This window comes from Bombina bombina, chromosome 5 (assembly GCF_027579735.1).
Source record: "Bombina bombina isolate aBomBom1 chromosome 5, aBomBom1.pri, whole genome shotgun sequence".
In the NCBI taxonomy this organism is placed as follows: domain Eukaryota; kingdom Metazoa; phylum Chordata; class Amphibia; order Anura; family Bombinatoridae; genus Bombina; species Bombina bombina.
Genome location: NC_069503.1, coordinates 107,242,296 through 107,261,812, shown reverse-complemented (window position 1 = coordinate 107,261,812; position 19,517 = coordinate 107,242,296). Strand labels below are relative to the sequence as shown.

The 19,517-nt window shown below is 40.2% G+C and overlaps 1 protein-coding gene across 1 annotated transcript in view; it reads right to left on the bottom strand.

Moving 5' to 3' along the window:
- Positions 1–19,517, bottom strand: part of LOC128661366 (zinc finger protein 850-like) — a 305,244-nt gene that overhangs the window by 156,005 nt on the left and 129,722 nt on the right. Inside the window, exons 3-4 of the mRNA XM_053715630.1 lie at positions 16,360–16,475; positions 13,434–15,862 (exon numbers count right to left, since the gene is read on the bottom strand). Of these exons, the coding sequence (XP_053571605.1) occupies positions 13,434–15,862; positions 16,360–16,378 (2,448 nt within the window). The 5' untranslated portion in view covers positions 16,379–16,475. The remainder of the gene's footprint in view (positions 1–13,433; positions 15,863–16,359; positions 16,476–19,517) is intronic.

Sequence of the window (19,517 nt, the reverse complement as noted above, 5' to 3'; positions counted from 1 at the left end):
TGAAGTCAGGATCAGACTGATATGCTACAGGAAAGTTCTTCTCTGTGAAAGGCACATGTTGAGCAAAAAGAGGCTGCTTCTTGGGTGGTACCTAGCTATAGAACAAGCTATTATGCTATTGTTCGTTCCCAGGTTGAGCGCTTCTCTCTTTTTATTTATGCAAATTATGACATTTGGGGAAGTCTCCCTAAGTGTGATGCGGGAATCCAGACGTGGACCCGTTGCTCAGTGTGCCTAGAGGGATATGGCTGCACCTCACTGACAAGGCCCACAATAGGCCCGAAACGTACGTCTGGGGTTTTGCTGTTTCTCTTGTTCAGAGAGGGATTGCCTGGTATTTCGGGCTGGACTGTACTGTGAAGTCAGCATCAGACTGATATGCTACAGGAAAGTTCTTCTCTGTGAAAGGCACATGTTGAGCAAAAAGAGGCTGCTTCTTGGGTGGTACCTAGCTATAGAACAAGCTATTATGCTATTGTTCGTTCCCAGGTTGAGCGCTTCTCTCTTTTTATTTATGCAAATTATGACATTTGGGGAAGTCTCCCTAAGTGTGATGCGGGAATCCAGACGTGGACCCGTTGCTCAGTGTGCCTAGAGGGATATGGCTGCACCTCACTGACAAGGCCCACAATAGGCCCGAAACGTACGTCTGGGGTTTTGCTGTTTCTCTTGTTCAGAGAGGGATTGCCTGGTATTTCGGGCTGGACTGTACTGTGAAGTCAGGATCAGACTGATATGCTACAGGAAAGTTCTTCTCTGTGAAAGGCACATGTTGAGCAAAAAGAGGCTGCTTCTTGGGTGGTACCTAGCTATAGAACAAGCTATTATGCTATTGTTCGTTCCCAGGTTGAGCGCTTCTCTCTTTTTATTTATGCAAATTATGACATTTGGGGAAGTCTCCCTAAGTGTGATGCGGGAATCCAGACGTGGACCTGTTGCTCAGTGTGCCTAGAGGGATATGGCTGCACCTCACTGACGAGGCCCACAATAGGCCGAAACGTACGTCTGGGGTTTTGCTGTTTCTCTTGTTCAGAGAGGGATTGCCTGGTATTTCGGGCTGGACTGTACTGTGAAGTCAGGATCAGACTGATATGCTACAGGAAAGTTCTTCTCTGTGAAAGGCACATGTTGAGCAAAAAGAGGCTGCTTCTTGGGTGGTACCTAGCTATAGAACAAGCTATTATGCTATTGTTCGTTCCCAGGTTGAGCGCTTCTCTCTTTTTATTTATGCTAATTATGACATTTGGGGAAGTCTCCCTAAGTGTGATGCGGGAATCCAGACGTGGACCCATTGCTCAGTGTGCCTAGAGGGATATGGCTGCACCTCACTGACGAGGCCCACAATAGGCCGAAACGTACGTCTGGGGTTTTGCTGTTTCTCTTGTTCAGAGAGGGATTGCCTGGTATTTCGGGCTGGACTGTACTGTGAAGTCGGGATCAGACTGATATGCTACAGGAAAGTTCTTCTCTGTGAAAGGCACATGTTGAGCAAAAAGAGGCTGCTTCTTGGGTGGTACCTAGCTATAGAACAAGCTATTATGCTATTGTTCGTTCCCAGGTTGAGCGCTTCTCTCTTTTTATTTATGCAAATTATGACATTTGGGGAAGTCTCCCTAAGTGTGATGCGGGAATCCAGACGTGGACCCATTGCTCAGTGTGCCTAGAGGGATATGGCTGCACCTCACTGACGAGGCCCACAATAGGCCGAAACGTACGTCTGGGGTTTTGCTGTTTCTCTTGTTCAGAGAGGGATTGCCTGGTATTTCGGGCTGGACTGTACTGTGAAGTCAGGATCAGACTGATATGCTACAGGAAAGTTCTTCTCTGTGAAAGGCACATGTTGAGCAAAAAGAGGCTGCTTCTTGGGTGGTACCTAGCTATAGAACAAGCTATTATGCTATTGTTCGTTCCCAGGTTGAGCGCTTCTCTCTTTTTATTTATGCTGATTACATTGTGTCTGCATGATAAGAGCTCCAGGATAATCTGGTTAAAATGTGTTATAAGTCTAATGCTTAATGAGATACAGCAAATTTCACCCCACATTATTATACTCTTGTGATCAGGTATCAATATGTAAAATAGGTTATTCTTAATTTGATAACTGATCCAGGAGCACACTGATTGGCCTGCTGGTTCAAGGCAAATAGGTTATTTTGTTCAATATCTTAGTGTTTTTTTGTTGTGGTTTTGTTTTTTTGTTTCCTAGTCCTACAATGGGAGCTGAATTGTATAAATGCCACACTGAGAATAGAGTATCCCCACGCGAATTACTATGCTTCATATTCATCTTGTCATGTCAAAAGAGTGTGTATCCTGTGCAAGTTGAAGGCCTGATTAGTATCTGATGTAAAATTCTGCTTGTATTAATCCCTATTACTAAGGTGGTGGCATATGATGTAGTAACAGGGATGTCTCATATAATGGCTGCCTTACAGTTAATATGTGCTCCGACACGGGGCTGTGTACATATGATCCCTCAACAATTTTGGTTCCTAACCATTATAGGCATCAGGGTTCATAATGTGGATTGACCACCGAAGCCACCTATAAACACCTGCTGATATGCTGGTTTGAGTTTTAATGTTATACTTGTATGTTTTAATGTTATACTTGTATGTTTTTCAATGCCCACATTGAATATTGTGAACCCACACAAATAATATAGAACGTGTCATTGTATTATGTGGATTAGCGAGGTCAGGAAAACTCCCCAATACCTCACTTGGCTAACCTATACTTTTTGACCACAACAAGTCTAATCTCTTCATAATGGAAGACTTGAAATATGCACTAAGACTGCCATACATGCTCAACCCCAGAATCATTTTTCTATCAAATTGGCCATCTTATATCACTTCACTTTGTTTGCCTTCTAGGGTTTTTGTATGGGTTTGTATTTTTTTTTTATATAATTTGTTTAGTTTAATTATAGTTGGTTTAGGTTAGTACATAAATAATAAAATCCCAACATTGTGGTACATAGGACTGTATCATGGACTGCTATTCAGTCCGGGAAAAATCCCAACATCTTCATTGCATTTGGGACAATTATATTCTTCATATATCTGACACTGTATATTGCTACATTTTATTGTGTTATCAATTTCTATTTTTTACTTTCCTATCATATCCTGTGAGGTGTGTTGATGATATGCTGTATATTAGTGTAACCTCTGTTGGTTATAAATAAAAGTTTTTAAAAAAAATGTATAACACATGGGAAAACTAATTTTGAAGGGAAAACAGGGAAGTTTATCCAGTATATAATGTAACACATAACATGTGCACAGAATTATGTCATATACCGATTGGATTGCATTTGTGGAATGAAGTATGTAGGTAGCACTTGCAGGAGACTGAGTACTAGATGGTCTGAACATCATAGGAATATATGTATTAATCTAAAAGGTCACAATGTATCTAGACACTAACTCTGTTCATGGAGGAAATATGGAATGTTTAATTGCAAAATATCTCACGTAAGTCTGAAACTATAGGAGACAAAGTTGCAAAGAACTTCAACGCTAATACTATCAAAAATAGTGCCAAAGGAAGCAACTGGCTTTCCAAGAAAGCTGGCTTTTACAAGTGTGGTGTGAAACCGTGTAAGTGTTGTAATTATGCTCTAGTTGGTGACAGTTTCAAATCCTCCAACACGGGCGTAATTTACAAGATTAAAGACAGGATTAACTGTAACTCTACCTTTGTTAAATACCTGATAATTTGTGGATTTTATGATTTTCAATATGTTGGACTCACTTCCAGATTTTTGAAAGACAGGATTAGGGAACACCTGCTATTCTTGGAAGCAGAGGTTCCAAAGACGCCGGTGGCAAAACATTTTGCAAATCACACAGGTTGTCTTTATTTTTTCAAATTTCAGGACATAGAACAAGTAAATGTAGGGGCTAGAGGAGGGGACAGGTTTTTGGCACCAAGTAAGAAAGAAGTATTTTGGATCCACACATTAAAAACAGGGTCCCCTTTGGGAATTAATAAGATTAGTGATGTAAAGTTGTTTATTGATCGAAATTAAGGATTTCTTGGTAGTACTACGGTATATGTCTAGAAATCTCTCTTAAAGATGTTCTTTTTTCCATTTTTTTTCTAAAACATGGGATAAGTATTTATTCGGGTTATGAATGTGTATTGGTGGTCTCTTGCCTTTGGTTTAAATTCTTACAATTGGAACATTGCAGTGCACTTATCTTTTATAAGGGGTTATGTTCAGAGCGCCTCAATTAGGAAAGGCCTGCACAAGGCTGAAACTACTGCACAAGGCTGAAACTAGTTGAAATTGATTAGCTGCTGTTCGACTGTTTTTCTTTTTGGAGCACAAACACTGTTTGTTACAAGGATCTGCAAGGGGCAAAAAAGCAACATTCTGATTGAACTCCTTTTAAGGCACTAGTTTAACAGTGCTAGAGACTTTCCAAGACTGCAAACAAGAGAAAAAGAACTGCTTAAAGAAAACTATTGTGTCTTTCTGGAATGACCCCTTAGCTGTGATTACAGACCGGATCACCTACACATTTAGTGACCGGATGAAACAAGCTGCTAACACAGTAACCTTTCAGTCCTAAGGAGATTCTGACTGCATAAAAGAACCTGGGGAAAGAGGTAACAGAAAACACAGAGAACAAGCTGCATACAGGAGAGTTTAAAGTGTTGGATGCTAAAACACAGTGCAAGTATAAACACATAATAAAACATAATTTATGCTTACCTGATAAATTTATTTCTCTTGTAGTGTGTTCAGTCCACGGGTCATCCATTACTTATGGGATATATTCTCCTTCCCAACAGGAAGTTGCAAGAGGATCACCCAAGCAGAGCTGCTATATAGCTCCTCCCCTCACGTGTCATATCCAGTCATTCGACCGAAACAAGACGAGAAAGGAGAAACTATAGGGTGCAGTGGTGACTGGAGTTATAATTTAAAATTTAGAACCTGCCTCAAAAAAGACAGGGCGGGCCGTGGACTGAACACACTACAAGAGAAATAAATTTATCAGGTAAGCATAAATTATGTTTTCTCTTGTTAAGTGTGTTCAGTCCACGGGTCATCCATTACTTATGGGATACCAATACCAAAGCTAAAGTACACGGATGATGGGAGGGACAAGGCAGGAACATTAAACAGAAGGAACCACTGCCTGTAGAACCTTTCTCCCAAAAACAGCCTCCGAAGAAGCAAAAGTGTCAAATTTGTAAAATTTGGAAAAAGTATGAAGTGAAGACCAAGTTGCAGCCTTGCAAATCTGTTCAACAGAGGCCTCATTCTTAAAGGCCCAAGTGGAAGCCACAGCTCTAGTGGAATGAGCTGTAATTCGTTCAGGAAGCTGCTGTCCAGCAGTCTCATAGGCTAAACATATTATGCTACGAAGCCAAAAAGAGAGAGAGGTAGCCGAAGCCTTTTGACCTCTCCTCTGTCCAGAGTAAACGACAAACAGAGAAGAAGTTTGCCGAAAATCCTTAGTTGCCTGTAAGTAGAACTTCAGAGCACGGACTACGTCTAGATTATGCAAAAGACGTTCCTTCTTTGAAGAAGGATTAGGACATAAAGATGGAACAACAATCTCTTGATTGATATTCCTGTTAGAAACAACCTTAGGTAAAAACCCAGGTTTAGTACGCAGGACTACCTTATCTGAATGAAAGATCAGATAAGGAGAATCACAATGTAAGGCAGATAACTCCGAGACTCTTCGAGCCGAGGAAATAGCCATCAAAAACAGAACTTTCCAAGATAAAAGTTTAATATCAATGGAATGAAGGGGTTCAAACGGAACACCCTGCAGAACTTTAAGAACCAAGTTTAAGCTCCAAGGAGGAGCAACAGCTTTAAATACAGGTTTAATTCTAGCCAAAGCCTGACAAAAAGCCTGGACGTCTGGATTGTCTGCCAGACGCTTGTGTAAAAGAATAGACAGAGCAGAAATCTGTCCTTTTAGTGAACTAGCGGATAAGCCCTTTTCTAAACCCTCTTGTAGAAAAGACAATATCCTAGGAATCCTAACCTTACTCCATGAGTAACTCTTGGATTCACACCAATACAAGTATTTACGCCATATTTTATGGTAAATTTTTCTGGTAACAGGTTTCCGAGCCTGTATTAATGTATCAATAACCGAATCCGAAAACCCACGCTTTGATAGAATCAAGCGTTCAATTTCCAAGCAGTCAGCCTCAGAGAAATTAGGTTTGGATGGTTGAAAGGACCCTGAATTAGAAGGTCCTGCCTCAGGGGTAGGGACCATGGTGGACAGGACGACATGTCCACTAGGTCTGCATACCAGGTCCTGCGTGGCCACGCAGGCGCTATCAGAATCACAGATGCCCTCTCCTGTTTGATCCTGGCAATCAGTCGAGGTAGCAACGGAAAAGGTGGAAACACATTGAAAACCCAAGGGGCTGCTAATGCATCTACCAGCACCGCTCCCGGGTCCCTGGACCTGGATCCGTAACAAGGAAGCTTGGCGTTCTGGCGAGATGCCATGAGATCCAGATCCGGTTTGCCCCAACGACGAATCAGTTGAGCAAATACCTCCGGGTGAAGTTCCCACTCCCCCGGATGAAAAGTCTGGCGACTTAGAATATCCGCCTCCCAGTTCTCCATGCCTGGGATGTAGATCGCTGACAGGTGGCAAGAGTGAGACTCTGCCCAGCGAATTATCTTCGAGACTTCCAACATCGCTAGGGAACTCCTGGTTCCCCCTTGATGATTGATGTAAGCCACAGTCGTGATGTTGTCCGACTGAAATCTGATGAACCTCAGTGTTGCTAACTGAGGCCAAGCTAGGAGAGCATTGAATATTGCTCTTAATTCCAGAATGTTTATTGGGAGGAGTTTCTCCTCCTGAGTCCACGATCCCTGAGCCTTCAGGGAATTCCAGACTGCTCCCCAGCCTAGAAGGCTGGCATCCGTTGTTACAATCGTCCAATCTGGTCTGCGAAAAGTCATTCCTTTGGACAGATGAACCCGTGACAACCACCAGAGAAGAGAATCTCTTGTCTCCTGGTCCAGATTTAGCAAAGGGGACAGATCTGAGTAATCCCCGTTCCATTGACTTAGCATGCATAGTTGCAGCAGTCTGAGATGCAGGCGCGCAAATGGCACTATGTCCATTGCCGCGACCATTAAGCCGATTACTTCCATGCACTGAGCTACTGATGGGCTTGGAATGGAGTGAAGGACACGGCAAGCATTGAGAATCTTTGATAACCTGGACTCCGTCAGGTAAATCTTCATCTCTACAGAATCTATAAGAGTCCCTAGAAAAGGAACCCTTGTGAGTGGTAACAGAGAACTCTTTTCCACGTTCACTTTCCACCCTTGCGACCTCAGAAATGCTAGAACTATCTCTGTATGAGACTTTGCATTTTGAAAACTTGACGCTTGTATCAGAATGTCGTCTAGGTACGGAGCCACCGCTATGCCTCGTGGTCTTAGTACCGCTAGAAGTGAGCCCAGAACCTTTGTAAAAATTCTCGGGGCCGTAGCTAACCCGAAGGGAAGAGCTACAAACTGGTAATGTTTGTCTAGAAAAGCAAACCTTAGGTACCGATAATGATCTTTGTGAATTGGTATGTGAAGGTAGGCATCCTTTAAGTCCACTGTGGTCATATATTGACCCTCTTGGATCATGGGTAGGATGGTCCGAATGGTTTCCATCTTGAACGATGGAACCCTTAGGAATTTGTTTAAGATTTTTAAGTCTAAGATTGGTCTGAAGGTTCCCTCTTTTTTGGGAACCACAAATAGATTTGAGTAAAACCCTTGCCCCTGTTCCGTTCGCGGAACTGGGTGAATCACTCCCATGACTAAGAGGTCTTGCACACATTGTAGAAATGCCTCTTTCTTTACTAGGTTTGTTGATAACCTTGACAGATGAAACCTCCCTTGTGGAGGAGAAGTCTTGAAATCCAGAAGGTATCCCTGAGATATAATCTCCAACGTCCAGGGATCCTGTACATCTCTTGCCCAAGCCTGGGCGAAGAGAGAAAGTCTGCCCCCCACTAGATCCGTCTCCGGAGAGGGGGCCCTGTCTTCATGCTGTCTTAGGGGCGGAAGTAGGCTTTCTGGCCTGCTTGCCCTTGTTCCATGACTGGTTGCCTTTCCAACCCTGTCTGTAACGAGCAGTAGTTCCTTCCTGTTTTGTAGCGGAGGAAGTTGATGCTGCTCCTGCTTTGAAGTTACGAAAGGCACGAAAATTAGACTGTTTGGCCTTTGGTTTGGCCCTGTCCTGAGGAAGGGTGTGGCCCTTACCTCCCGTAATGTCAGCAATAATTTCCTTCAAGCCGGGCCCGAATAAGGTCTGCCCTTTGAAGGGAATGTTAAGTAGTTTAGACTTAGAAGTTACATCTGCTGACCAGGATTTAAGCCATAGCGCCCTGCGCGCCTGTATGGCGAATCCGGAATTTTTAGCCGTAAGTTTGGTTAAATGCACTACGGCATCTGAAACAAACGCATTGGCCAGTTTAAGCATTCTAACTTTGCTCAAAGTCTCATCCAATGGCGCTGTGCGAATCGCCTCTTCCAGAGATTCAAACCAGAAAGCCGCTGCAGCCGTGACAGGCGCAATGCATGCAAGGGGCTGCAATATAAAACCTTGAACAAACATTTTCTTAAGGTAACCCTCTAATTTTTTATCCATTGGATCTGAGAAAGCACAGCTATCCTCCACCGGGATAGTGGTACGCTTGGCTAAAGTAGAAACTGCTCCCTCCACCTTAGGGACCGTCTGCCATAAGTCTCGTGTGGTGGCGTCTATAGGAAACATTTTTCTAAATATCGGAGGAGGGGAAAAAGGCACACCGGGTCTATCCCACTCCTTACTAATAATTTCTGTAAGTCTTTTTGGTATAGGAAAAACGTCAGTACACACCGGTACCGCATAGTATCTATCCAACCTACATAATTTCTCTGGGATTGCCACCGTGTCGCAATCATTCAGAGCCGCTAATACCTCCCCTAGTAACACGCGGAGGTTCTCAAGCTTAAATTTAAAATTTGAAATTTCTGAATCCGGTCTCCCCGAATCAGAACTGTCACCGACAGAATGAAGCTCACTGTCCTCATGTTCTGCAAATTGTGACGCAGTATCAGACATGGCTCTCGTGTCATCAGCGCGCTCTGTCCTTAACCCAGAGCTATCGCGCTTGCCTCTTAATTCGGGCATATTGTATAATACTTCTTTCATAACATTAGCCATATCATGTAAAGTGATTTGTAAGGGCCTTGATGTACTTGGCGCCTCAATCTTACGCATCTCCCGAGCGGGAGATGAAGGTACTGACACGTGAGGAGAGTTAGACGGCATAACTTCCCCCTCGTTGTCTGGTGACAATTTCTTTATCGGTACAGATTGACTTTTATTCAAAGTAATATCAATACAATTGGTACACATCGTTCTATTGGGCTCCACATTGGCTTTTGAACATAATGAACAAACAGATTCCTCTGAATCAGACATGTTTAAAACAGACTTAGCAATGAAGCTAGCAAGCTTGGAAATCAGTTTCAATAAGTTTACAAGCAATATAAAAAACGCTGCAGCGCTTTTTAAAAAAAACACAGTTATAGTCAAACAATTCTTAACAAGAAGTGTATTAATTAGCAGAGGATTGCACCCATTAGCAAAAGGATGATTAACCCCTTAATACCCAAAAACGGATATCAAATTAAGATTTAACGCTTTTATCACAGTCAAACACACTGTCACAGATCTGCTGTGACTGATTACCTCCCTCAAAAACGAATTTTGCAGACCCCTGAGCTCGCTAGAGACGTCCTGGATCAAGGAGGAAGAAGCAGGAAGACTGTGCTAGAATTTTTAACTGCGCAACAAGGCGCTAAAACAAGGTCCCTCCCACTCCTATTACAACAGTGGGAGTCCTGATATAACGGTTTCTATGCAGAAAAATACGTTAGCCATGTGGAAAAAAATCATGCCCAAAAAGATTTATCACCAAAATACCTCACAAAACGAATAACATGCCAGTAAACGTTTTAAAAACAACATTTTCAATGTCATGCAAAGTTATCACTAAGCCTGCTACCAGTCGCTTCCACTGCAGATAAGGCTTAGACATTATTTCAGTATTAACAGTATTATCTCAGTCAAATTCTAGTCCCTAGAAATTAACTCAACTGCGCATACATTTATCAGCCTGATACCAGTCGCTATTACTGCATTTAAGGCTGTACTTACATCATATGGGTAACAGCAGTATTTTCTTAGTCAATTCCATTCCCAGAAAATAATGTACTGCACATACCTCATTTGCGGGGGACCCCGCATGCTATTCCCATTTTCTGAAGTTACCCCACTCCTCAGAATGTCGAGAACAGTCCGTGGATCTTAGTTACGCCTGCTAAGATCATAGAAAACACAGGCAGTTTCTTCTTCCAAATACTGCCTGAGATAGAAAAAACAGCACACTCCGGTGCCATTTAAAATAACAAACTTTTGATTGAAGAATAATTAAGTAAAAACTCCAACTCCTCTCGCGACCTCCTTCTTTGTTGAGGGTTGCAAGAGAATGACTGGATATGACATGTGAGGGGAGGAGCTATATAGCAGCTCTGCTTGGGTGATCCTCTTGCAACTTCCTGTTGGGAAGGAGAATATATCCCATAAGTAATGGATGACCCGTGGACTGAACACACTTAACAAGAGAAAAGTGGCATTTCAGTGAGCCTTCAGAGCAGAAGGTGCGAGCCATATGTTTTTGCGATACTCCAATAAGGAACATTACTTAGTTGTGGCTATATGCCCACTTAACTTCAACCACAGAGGGAAGACCCCCCTTTTTTATTTGTTTAATTTTTTCATGTTTTAAGAGTGAGCACTCTATATTGTTATCCTTTATGAATTGTGATTTTATGATTGTATTTTTAGAAGATAAAATAACTTGTGTTTTAAATACTGCCTTTTATAGCAAATAGGTTTTAAACAGGTTTTAAAAGAATCAATTAAATACTGTTGTAGACATTAAATTAAGCAAGTATTGATTGCGTCAATAATTCCATATTTACCTTTAGCTGATATTTATTAGCACTCACTCTGTAAGGTTTTTTAGACTAGGAATCTTACTGTGGATAAATTTAAAATACGTGTGAATTTGGAATTGGCAGAGATATGTTGTGGTGTATTAAACACAGTATAGGTGTAAATTTACATACAATTATACAGTTTATTACAAAGGATTAATTCAATAACTAATATTAATTTACATATTTATACATTTATCTTATCTATACAAATGAAACTATGCAGGGGATCCTTTGGGAAGGCATTCCAAGTACACATTTGACCCTGGTGTAATAATAATAATATCGAAATAATAATATCAAAAATCTAAAGTATTTAAACACATTTTAATTTTGAGGATTGGTATTTATCTATGCAGTATTTTACTGATATATAACAACTAACTATGGATTTTTTTTACTGTAGGTGAATCAACATTCTGTACCCAACCTTCCCAACTTTTGCTAGGTAGATCATTATGCATATTTTTCTTTCAATATTGTATTTTTAACAGAGTGTCAGAAGTTATACATGTTATAAAGTAAGCTTTAATGAATAATGATTGATAACATTGCAAATTGGAGGTTCTCCTTTAAGTTTATATGTGTGGTACCGGACAACTAGTACTTTGATTGGTCCAAACGGATGACTACTTTTGCAATTTATTACCTGATGACACAACTGATCTTTAGCTCTGATGAATTGCCCTTGAGGCAGGAAACGCGTCAGCTGTTTGTCTACTCGCTGTGCCCTGTGAAACTTTTATGGATACCATAATAAAGTGTATGTTTTAAATGCAATATCCTCTACTGATTCCATTAACTCTAGAGTAACAACATTGTTGCTATTTTTGGATTATTTGCTTTCTTACGGGCAGAGTGGAAAGCCCCAACCCCTTCAGCATCAGGGCCGACATCACAGGAGTGAGAATACATGCCATGAGTGCAAGTTCTGCACAGCAGCCAGAACGTACTACTGCAGTTGGATTAGCAGTGAGTAGTTTTAGAACATGACTTTTCTGAATCTTGGCTTTCAAGACTACACGGGTAAGCCTCATTTCTGTTTATACTGACTGTTTGGGATCTACTATATTTTTAACATCCTCACACTAGCCGCAACATGTGGGACTCAGAGTGAGTCGTTGGTGTGGGCGTTATTGTTTAAAACACTCGACTGTTTGCCAGGGGACTGTGAATCTTTGAAGTGTCTGTTTTATATTGTTAATACAGACTGATAAAATGGCAATGTCAGCCGAGAAATGCGTTGCTGTGCACGTTTTTAATAAATGTTTTAACTTTTGACAACTCACTGTTCATTTAATCTACCCAGCTGCCACTAGGATAACCACACCAAATTGTGCTGTGGCAGGTTAGGTGCAAACTAGAGGAATCGGCTTTTGAGTTGTAGAGTCATACCCTCTTCCTCTTGTGGATTTATCCTTCAGTGAGGGCTCATCTGTGTGAGTTAGAACAGAATTACTTTCCAGTACATACCTCTCCTGACGGCATTGGAGCCCAGCTGAATTTAGCAAGGACGTTGCTACTAGTCCTGGAAAGGAGCCAGCCGAGAGGCTCTGAGATCCCAGCATTCTTGACTAGCACATTAGTGCTTTATCATAAGTGAGTGCAATAATACCCGACCCTTAATCTCAATTTGAATTTGACATATTACACTATGAGGCGCCTCTTATTTTGTTTCTTTCTATAGGAGACTGAACATAAATTATTAAAGGCTGATGTTCTTGTTTATATAATTTTCTAGCACTTTATTCATATAAAGACTCCTTTATTCTGTAAATGTAATCATTTTCTCCCCTATGTAAATAAAACATACAACTCCTAACACACTGGCATATTAATAAATAACACTGGGGTGCTTTGGTGTTGAATGTTTGTGTAAACTGGTCAGTATAAGGACACATTTGTATATTACTGCGTGGTGTTTAGATTCTATCACATTGATATGAGAGAAACTGAGGTGCACATGTTTAGAGGAACAAAGGACAGCAGGAGAGCACTTCCAATATGGAGATTTTGTAACTGACATTTAGAAAGTATCATTTACAATGCTATCCTTTTTGACTCTTCTATTTAGAGAGTTTGTCCTCTTTATGATAATTTTTAAAAGGTTTCCACACAGTGCAAATAAAGTTTATTTTGTGAGTAAATATTTTGTGTTTTGTGATACCTGACTGGCACGGGATACCTTTTTCTACTTTATAAACATTTGAAAGGTTTTTCTCCTGTGTGATTCCTTTCATGAGTTTTCAGTCTATCCACTCATGTAAACCCTTTTCCCCACTCTGTACATGTGAAAGGCTTTCCCCCTGCGTGAATCCTTTCATCAGTTTTCAGATGACTTTTATGTGTAAAACTTTTTCCACACTTTTTACATGTGAAAGGCTTTTCTCCTGTGTGACTGACTCCTTTCATGAGTTTTCAGACTATTTATTTGTGTAAAACTTTTTCCACACTCTTTACATTTGAAAGGCTTTTCTCCTGTGTGACTCCTTTCATGAATTTTCAGACTATCCATTCGTGTAAACCTTTTTCCACACTCTGTACACGTGAAAGGCTTTTCTTCTGTGTGACTTCTTTCATGAGTTTTCAGATGACTTATATGTGCAAAACGTTTTCCACAATTTGCACATGTGAAAGGTTTTTCTCCAGTGTGACTCCTTTCATGCTTTTTCAGATCACCCTTTTGTGTAAAACTTTTTCCACACTCTGTACATGTGAAAGGCTTTTCTCCTGTGTGAATCCTTTCATGAGTTTTTAGACTATTTATTTGTATAAAACTTTTTCCACACTCTGTACATGTGAAAGGCTTTTCTCCTGTGTGAATCATTTCATGAGTTTTTAGACTATTTATTTGTGTAAAACTTTTTCCACACTCTTTACATGTGAAAGGCTTTTCTCCTGTGTGACTCCTTTCATGAGTTTTCAGATGACTTATAAGTGTAAAACATTTTCCACACTCTGCACACGTGAAAGGCTTTTCTCCTGTGTGACTCCTTTCATGAATTTTCAGACTATCCATTCGTGTAAACCTTTTTCCACACTCTGTACACGTGAAAGGCTTTTCTCCTGTGTGACTTCTTTCATGAGTTTTCAGATGACTTATTTGTGCAAAACTTTTTCCACACTCTGTACATGTGAAAGGATTTTTCCCTGTGTGACTCTTTTCATGAGTTTTCAGACTACTCATATGTGTAAAACTTTTTCCACACTCTGTACATGTGAAAGGATTTTTCCCTGTGTGACTCTTTTCATGAGTTTTCAGACTACTCTTATGTGTAAAACTTTTTCCACACTCTGTACATGTGAAAGGATTTTCCCTGGTGTGACTCTTTTCATGACTTTTCAGACCATTTATTTGTGTAAAACTTTTTCCACACTCTGTACATGTGAAAGGCTTTTCTCCTGTGTGAATCCTTTCATGAGTTTTCAGACTATTTATTTGTGTAAAACATTTTCCACACTCTGTACATTTGAAAGGCTTTTCCCCTGTGTGAATCCTTTCATGATTTTTCAGACTATTTATTTGTGTAAAATGTTTTCCACACTTTGTACATGTGAAAGGCTTTTCTCCTGTGTGAATTCTTTCATGATTTTTCAGAGTACTCATATGTGTAAAACTTTTTCTACACACTGTACATGTGAAAGGTTTTTCTCCAGTGTGACTCCTTTCATGCTTTTTCAGATCACCCTTTTGTGTAAAACTTTTTCCACACTCTGTACATGTGAAAGGCTTTTCTCCTGTGTGACTCCTTTCATGAGTTTTCAGACTATTTATTTGTGTAAAACATTTTCCACACTCTGTACATTTGAAAGGCTTTTCCCCTGTGTGAATCCTTTCATGATTTTTCAGAATATTTATTTGTGTAAAATGTTTTCCACACTTTGTACATGTGAAAGGCTTTTCTCCTGTGTGAATTCTTTCATGATTTTTCAGAGTACTCATATGTGTAAAACTTTTTCTACACACTGTACATGTGAAAGGTTTTTCTCCAGTGTGACTCCTTTCATGCTTTTTCAGATCACCCTTTTGTGTAAAACTTTTTCTACACACTGTACATGTGAAAGGCTTTTCCCCTGTGTGACTCCTTTCATGAGATTTTAGATTACTCTTGTGTGTAAACATTTTTCCACACTCTGTACATGTGAAAGGTTTTTGTACTGTGTGAATTATTTCATGAGATTTCAGATCAGACTTAAATCTAAAACCTTTCCCACAATCAGCACATATTAATGGTTTCTCCCCTGTGTGGGTCCTTTCATGAGGTATAAGGCTTGTCCTTGGTATGAAACATTTGCCACACTCTGTACATGTGAAAGGATTTTGTTCTGTGTGGGTATTTTCATCAGATAGGTTTCCCTTGGAAGTAAAACATCCCCCACATTCTGTACATGTGTGAGGTTTCCCAACTGTGTAAACTGTGTGGTGTTCAGGGAGATGCAAATTACATGTGAAGCCTTTCTCACATTCTGTACATTTGAATGGTTTCTTATTGGTATGAATCATTTGGCTAGACTTAAGACGTTTCCCTTCTTTTAAATGTTTTGAAAACCCAGTAAATGTGTGTGGTGTATCCTCTGGGATAATCATTTCACTAGATAAGGCATACATGTTGTCCTCTTGTTTGATGATTAAATTACTCTCTGTACATAAAGACTGCTGCTCAGTTCCTGCCAATTTAACAAATATCTGCTGTGCGTTCCCCAAAGTTGGTGAATTGTCATTGGTGTCTAAGACTTTTGGAGTTTGCGGTATCATTCTGATGCTTCCTGTCATGAAGGATGGATATGAACTATTCAAGTGTTTGTCTACATAAAAAGAAAAGGAATAAAGAAAATAAAAGTTTATTCTTTATAATGGAATCCATCTTTTTTTTAAAAACATATTTATTTACACTCCATAAAATGTCTTTTGCTTTATGTCAATTTTTAAATTCAAACAACGGAAGATAAATCATGCAAATATTTCTTCATCATAATAAAATAAAACACAGATTACTGATTAAAACAAGTTATAGGTCCCCATTAAAAAATGTGTGTGTGGATAATGTTCTTAGCCAGGGAACAAGTACACCTCTATTCCCGTCAAGAGAGGTGGCATCCACCATTCTCTTAACATTGCACAAGCAAATGCACATACAGCCCTGTCCGGCTCATACTAAACAAGTTGGGTGAAAATATGATGGCTTAATCATCACAAACTAATAATTAGTGTGAGATATTTTGAAAGGCTATGGAGCAGTGATCTTATGATGCTTCTTAGCTTGCTGTTGTAGTTGTTTTATTATACTATCTATTTTACTCACCTAACACATATGAGCTCATGCTGATAACAGGCTCCAATGTCTGTGCTCAGGAAGAAGGTTCCCTTATTCACTCCAGTTACATCAATACCTGATATCTCTCAGTGCTCTGAACGTGTCTGTAAAAAGTATATTAAATGGTTTAGACAGATAATAATAAATAATGGTTCTGATTAACTGTACGTATGGTATAATTAAAGGCACGCATAACAATTCATGTGATACAGATCAGCTGATTAGGTTATTACATATGTGCTATTGATTCAGCACAAGTATTTAATACAGTTAGCTCTGTGGGTGTTATAGTTGCACCATAAATAAAAAAAAATTCTGGAACTTTACAATATAAGCTCAGGAGCAGACAATCTATATATAAGTGGGACAAACCACAGCCTTATAAATATATTATAATCATTTCTAATATAATTTATATCAGTGTTTCCCAAACCCAGTCCTCAGGACCCTTACTCAGGCCAGACATTCACTATATCTTAACTAGAGCACAGGTGAAACAATCAGCTGATGGGTGAGCGCAGGTTAGTAACCATGGTTACTAATCAGCTGTGCTCTAGTTAAGATATAATGAATATCTGGCCTGAGTAAGGGTCCTGAGGACTGGGATTGGAAAACACTGCTTTATATGAAAGAGCGGCACTTACACATCAACAATATTCCTGAAAAGAAATGTTAAATAAGAGTTGTTAAAGTGTAAGTTAAATCAAATATTGCAGTATTGGTATTGTACGTCCTACTAATCTCACTGTCACACATTTTTATTCACTAAAAATAAAGGGCTAGATTACATTGTTTGTCTCCAATGTGGGGGTAGGATTCTGAATGCATCAACTGCAAGAAGAGAGAGGTTCGAAAGGGGTATAAGATCTGCTTTTGAGTGGAAAAGGGAAATGACATTATCACCTTATCCCACTTGTTAGAAAATGAAATTTATGCTTACCTAATAAATGTATTTCTTTCTTGACACTGTGAGTCCACAGATCATCTAATTACTATTGGGATATTCACCTCCTGCCCAGCAGGAGGCTGCAAAGAGCACCACAGCAAAGCTGTTAAATATCACCTCCCTTCCCTCCAACTCCAGTCATTTGACCGAAGTAAAGGAGAGAAAGGAAGCAACAAGGTGCAGAGGTGCCTGAGGTTTATAACTTAACAAAAAATACACTGTCATAAATAGGGTAGGCTGTGGACTCACTGTGTCAAGAAAGAAAGAAATTTATCAGGTAAGCATAAATTTCATTTTTTTTCTAATGACACGGTGAGTCCACAGATCATCTAATTACTATTGGGAATCAATACCCAAGCTAGAGGACACAGATGATAAGGGAGGGACAAGACAGGGAACCTAAACAGAAGGCACCACTGCTTGAAGACTCTTTCTCCCAAAGGAAGCCTCAGCCAAGGCAAAAGTATCAAACTTATAGAATTTTGAAAAAGTGTGTAGAGAGGGCCAAGTTGCAGCCTTGCAAATCTGTTCCACAAAGCTTCATTTTTGAATGCCCAGGAAGAGGAAACAGCCCTCGTAGAATGAGCCGTAACCTTCTCAGGAGGTTGCTGTCCAGCAGTTTCAAAGGTGAAGCAAATTATACTCTTCAGCCAAGAAAGAGAAGTAGCCGTAGCTTTCTGCCCTTTACGTTTCCCAGAGAAAACTACAAACAGAGCAGAAGACAGATGAAAATCCTTAGTCACCTGTAAATAGAATTTTAGAGCATGAATCAGGTCTAGGTTGTGTAGAAGACATTCCTTATGAGAAGAAGGATTAGGACATAAAGAAGGAACAACAATCTCCTGATTAATGTTCTGATCAGAAACCACTTTAGGAAGAAAACCTAATTTAGTATGTAAAACAACCTTATCCGAATGAAAAATAATATAGGGAGACTCATGCTGTAAAGCTGAGAGAGTTCTGAGACTCTACAAGCAAAAGAAATAGCAACAAGAAACAAAACCTTCCAAGATAACAACTTAATATCTAAGGAATGCATAGGCTCAAACGGAGCCTGCTGAAGAATCTTAAGAACAAGATTAAGACTCCAGTGAGGAGTAACAGGTTTGGACACAGGCCTGATTCTGACCAAGGCCTGACAGAACGATTGAACATCTGTTACCTCTGCCAGATGTTTATGTAACAAAATAGACGAGGCAGAAATTTGACCCTTCAAAGAACTTGCTGATAAACCCTTCTCCAAACCTTCTTGGAGAAAAGATAAAATCCTAGGAATCCGAACTCTACTCCAAGAGTAGCCTTTGGATTCACACCAATAAAGATATCGCCAACTCTTATGGTAAATTTTCCTGGTATCAGGCTTGCAAGCCTGAATCATAGTTTCAATGACCTGATCTGAAAAAACACGTTTAGATAAAATTAAGAGTTCAATCTCCAAGCAGTCAGCTTCAGAGAAACTAGATTTGGATAAAGGAAAGGCCTTTGAAGTAGAAGGTCCTTTCTTAGAAGAAGTTTTCAAGGAGGGAGAGATGACATCTCTACTAGGTCTGCATACCAAATTCTGCGAGGCCATGCCATGCCGTAGGAATGAGAATCACCAAAGCCCTCTCATGCTTGATCCGAGCAATGACCCGAGGAAGGAGAGCGAACGGAGGAAATAGGTATGCAAGATTGAAATTCCAAGGAACTGCCAGAGCATCTATTAGAACCGCTTGAGGGTCCTTGGACCTTGACCCGTACCTCTGGAGCTTGGCATTCTGACAAGATGCCATGAGATCTAGATCTGGCTGTCCCCATTTGAGTATCAAGTTGGAAAATACTTCCGGATGTAGTTTCCATTCCCCCGGGTGAAAGGTCTGTCTGCTCGGAAAATCTGCTTCCCAGTTGTCCACTCTTGGAATCTGGCTCACAGATAGACAGCAGTTGTGGGTCTCTGCCCACTGAATAATCTTGGACACCTTTTTCATGGCCAGAGAACTCCGAGTTCCACCCTGATGGTTGATGTAAGCCACTGAGGTTTTGTTGTCTGACTGAAATCTAATAAACCGGACAGAAGCTAACTGAGGCCAGGCCAGAAGAGCATTGAAGATTGCTCTTAGCTCTAGAATGTTTATAGGAAGAACAGATTCTTCCCGAGACCATGTCCTCTGAGCCCTTAGAAGGCCCCAGACTGCCCCCCAACCTATCAGGCTGGCGTCTG